Here is a 4,027-nt window from a genome sequence, read left to right as displayed (position 1 = left end):
GTTTCAAGTTTGAGTTTGTCTTTCAGTCTGAAGGTTCAGTGTTCAAGGCCTGATCCTACCATGGTATGCCCTGTCTCAATCTTTGAATCTCAATCTCAATTGTCATCGTTTTAGTCTGGGACCTGCTGTTGCCACTGGGCCTTACAGTTCCCAGCCCCCTTAAATTCACAGATGAGCAACATGAAGCACAACTGCTTGGAACCCATTTATTGACTCTTGTGGCTACCTTGTGGTACCTATCCCAATGATGGTCTGTCCATATCCTGTCAAAAAAATTCTCCACTCTTTTAGCCCCTTGCTCCTTTTTTGTCATTCGTCAAAAGTATGCAGTTGAGTTGGTTCAGAGCTGGGCTATAACTTACACTTTAAATAATAGAGGGCTTATTACTTCATAATAATAATAGATAGTTCATAATATATTTAGCAAAAGAGATAGACAGACAGACACTGTATTAATCACAAGGGAAATGCACTAACATTTACACTGTCTGCATCTCTTTCACAGAAAGTCCTTCACTTTGTAAACCTCCATACCTCTACACAGCTGTGGAAAACCGATGGAGGGAGAGAAGGAGCGAGAGAGGGAGAGAGGAGAAGAAAAAGAGAGTGATGACATGGAGGACGGCACAGAGGGGGCAGCACTACTGTGGGAGAAGAGCTACTCTGAGGATGAGCTGGGCTTACCCATCATGCATTGGGAGGCTCTTGGCCTGCGAATTGAAGAACTGGAGAAACAAGAGGAGGAGAAGAGAGAAAAGGAGGTTGGGTTTAAGCAGATGTTTAAAATCTTTAAACTCTTATGTTTGAGCATAAGAAATTATATTATAGAGTTATTAACACACATTTTGTTTCACAAACATCTCTATTGTACACACCAGACTGAACTAATTAATGCTTCTTGATTAGATGATGACCCTTAATTAGAACATGTCAAATGGCCATGGGACCTATAATACATTGACTTCACTGGCACTGAATCTGTCATGGCAACATGTGTGTCTCTGAGGCATGTCTGACCTTTTTCAGGGTGTTGGAAGACTTCCAGACTGGATAAAGCGTCAGGATCTGGGAATTCACAGGGACACTTGGGAAGATGGAGAAGCCCTCAATAGCCGCGTGACGGCGCTCACGTCACGGTAGTACACATGCATCACTGCTACTATCTAATCCAGATGTGTCTTTAACTCCTAATGGAGATTTGCTCTTGGTCTTATTGTTATGGTATTCTTTCTGTATGTGTTGGAGTAGTGGAATCATAACATGTTTAACATAGAGGAGAGATGGCTATATTTAAGCCAGAATAGCAAAAAATATTTAAGCAGTGTATACAATTCAGGATTGATCCCATATTTGCCATGAGGTATGTGTTATTGATGTCCTACCCCTAAGCAATATAGCACGAGTGGGAGTGGGGTAGGTAAGGGATAATCCCACGGGTGGTGTTCGGCCATAGCCATCGTGCTATATTGCTCTTATAAACAATTCTGCTGTCAACAAATTAACATTTCACAAAGTTATTGATTAAAAATGGTTTATTTCGCCATTGTTTCTCCGCAACAAAGAAATAGTTCCATTGTCAACGTCTTGGTTTGGAATTTTAAAAACTTTGAATTAACGGTTATCATCAATGCGAATGTTTCATCGCGGAGTGATTTATTTTTAGCTGTGAAAAGTCCCGTAACTGTAGGTATGTTGACGAATAACCTATAGCATGGAACGTCTCTCGTCCAATCAGAAACAGCTAAATTACGCGGTAGAACCCAATTGTTTTATAATTTGAATTATAAAACAAATGTAGAAGGAATACTCACTTTGCATCTCCACAGTTTTCAGAGTCATATGAATCTGCAGCTGTGCTTCATCAATGATAGTGAAAGTGAGGAGGAGGAGGAAGATGTCAAGGAAGAAGTAAGAGAATCAGCTTTCACATATTTCTTCTGAGCTAATATGCTAATAATATTTGAAACAAAGCATTTGTGGTATGTTGCTGTATATATATACGTACATATACACTTTTTGTAGACAAGGGAAGAGGTTGGTATTACTTGCGTTGTTTATCCAAACATTTGAGTCCATTTAATGAGTTATTTAATGGCCACATAGCCGGATGTCCTTCAGTTAGAGTTTGATGTAAGTAGTTCATTACTATAACTAGCTAAACTGTTTTGCATTGCTGCTTAATATCCATTCTGCTGCCAGTGTAATTGGAATACTTGTCGTCTTTGGAGAGCTCCAACACCTAAAACATTAAACAGCAGAAGAATCCTTGTCTTAAACTGCTGCTAATATCAGTGCACCACATGTCCAAATCTCAAAGGAATAAAAGGACTCACTCTAGCCACCCAAACACACAAAACCTTTCAATGCATTCTTTAAATAGTTTACATAGTTTTTAAAGAACAGTTAAAAATCAGTTCAATAGCCTGTTTATTATTATTATTATTATTGTTGTTATTATTATTATTATTATTATTACTTTGCTCAAGAAAGTGTCTACGCTACTTTGTGTTATTTTTGATCTGCGTTGTCATGTTCTTCTGATATGTTCCTCTGAAGGCTACCAAGAGAGCAGGAAAGAGGTTGGGACAGCCGGCTTCTCCAAACGCCTCTATAAATAAAAGCAAACCAACAGGTTTCAAGATGGAAGTCAGAGCTGCTCTGAATGCCCTCAGAGATAAACTGTGGACAGAACAGAAACAGGAGGTACTGTATGTGATTGTGTTTTAGATTCATGTGCTGTGCCATCCCCAGTATGTAGTATTTCTTTTCCAATGCATATGTTTTAACCAAAAAGAATCTCTGACACTGGTACAATGTATAAACCTGGTCTCTGCTTTTTTTTTTTGCTAGAACTCTTCACTTCATAAGAAACTGAATAAGAAGAAGCGACTTGGCTGTAGTGAGTTACAGAAGCTCAGCCTAAAGGAGCTCACTGCAATACGGACCTCTCTCAGCAAAGATATTCAAGGTGAGAGGCTATCAAGTCTCTTCAAAATACTGACCACTGGGTTAATGGCATTACTGTCCTGCAGGATTAAGTTGGTTTGCAGCAGTGATATCAATTAAAACATTCAGAAGATGACAGTTAGTGTGTATATTACAGTTTTCTGCTGTGTGGTTGTTAGAGGCCTTCATAGGGAGGAAGACTGGAATACATTTCCACATTGTGAGACATTCTGGTTCATCAAGTACATTTTCATGTTTTATTTTGCAATATTCTTAATTGCATGGTTGATTTATAAACCACTTAAAGATCACCAGGTGTTGACAACTCTGAACTTGAATGTGATGTTTTTATTTGTGTGTTCGCAGACCTTAGCTCAGAGCTAGTTGGTCGCCTTCTTTCACGGGACCAGCTGAAGACAGAGCAGGATGCCATGCTTCTGGAAGTGCAAGACATGACAGCACTCTGATGCTGGCAACTTGAGACTGCTGCTAGAACAAAACAATCTTACTGTGAAAAGCTTAATCAGTCTTAAAGACTTGGAATTGCACAGCGGTTTTTTTAAACATTTCTTCTGAAGGGAACTTTTTCAGAATGTTGACTGCATGATGTTATTTTTTCTATAAAACCCTTTTTTGAGAAATGACATGCTCACAAACATACCTCATATCACCTGGTTTTACTGGCCACCTTCAGTTCCTTTGGGACTAAAATAATTACACAAAAATAACTTCAAACCTGCCAAACATTTTGGTTCTTTTGATCCTGCATTAAAAAACATCGAAAATAGGCCATGAAGTGAAGGGATTAACAATATTGTTCTTTATTTTGCTTGAGCATTCGTGTCAAGCATTGCCTGATTGTTTTTTTTTATTGTTATTTTATATTTCATGTAACTGAGCTGATAATACTGTCAAGATGGTTTTACATTATTGTATTATCTCAACAAATATATTTTTGAATGACACAAAACTCTGGAGATAAAGGGATAAACATAGATAGCAGCTTTCTAATTGTAATGAATTCTTATAAGCACTGTGTCTGCCATTGCCAACAAGAGATTTTGCTAGGCTCACATGACAT

At 38.3% G+C, this 4,027-nt stretch overlaps 1 protein-coding gene across 1 annotated transcript; it reads left to right on the top strand.

Annotated features, from left to right (window-relative positions):
* The first annotated feature begins 1,037 nt into the window (after window positions 1-1,037).
* Window positions 1,038-3,741, top strand: LOC308365166 (uncharacterized protein). Its single transcript, XM_080838511.1, has 5 exons — window positions 1,038-1,136; window positions 1,827-1,908; window positions 2,557-2,703; window positions 2,851-2,968; window positions 3,313-3,741. The coding sequence occupies exons 2-5, from the start codon at window positions 1,840-1,842 to the stop codon at window positions 3,411-3,413; spliced, it is 435 nt and encodes a 144-aa protein (XP_080694637.1). The 5' UTR covers window positions 1,038-1,136; window positions 1,827-1,839; the 3' UTR covers window positions 3,414-3,741.
* Window positions 3,742-4,027: the final 286 nt, after the last annotated feature.

The sequence above is a fragment of the Sprattus sprattus genome (genome assembly GCF_963457725.1).
Source record: "Sprattus sprattus genome assembly, chromosome: 5".
NCBI lineage: Eukaryota > Metazoa > Chordata > Actinopteri > Clupeiformes > Clupeidae > Sprattus > Sprattus sprattus.
Note: the sequence above shows the minus strand (reverse complement) of the source record. Positions and strands in the feature narration are given on the sequence as shown.

Bases quoted from the DNA above. Each gene is read 5' to 3' on its own strand.
- LOC308365166 (XM_080838511.1), top strand. From the start codon at position 1,840: ATGAATCTGCAGCTGTGCTTCATCAATGATAGTGAAAGTGAGGAGGAG. The intron at 2,704-2,850 runs GTACTGTATGTG...TTTTTTTGCTAG, and splicing joins GGACAGAACAGAAACAGGAG to AACTCTTCACTTCATAAGAA. The intron at 2,969-3,312 runs GTGAGAGGCTAT...GTGTGTTCGCAG, and splicing joins TCTCAGCAAAGATATTCAAG to ACCTTAGCTCAGAGCTAGTT.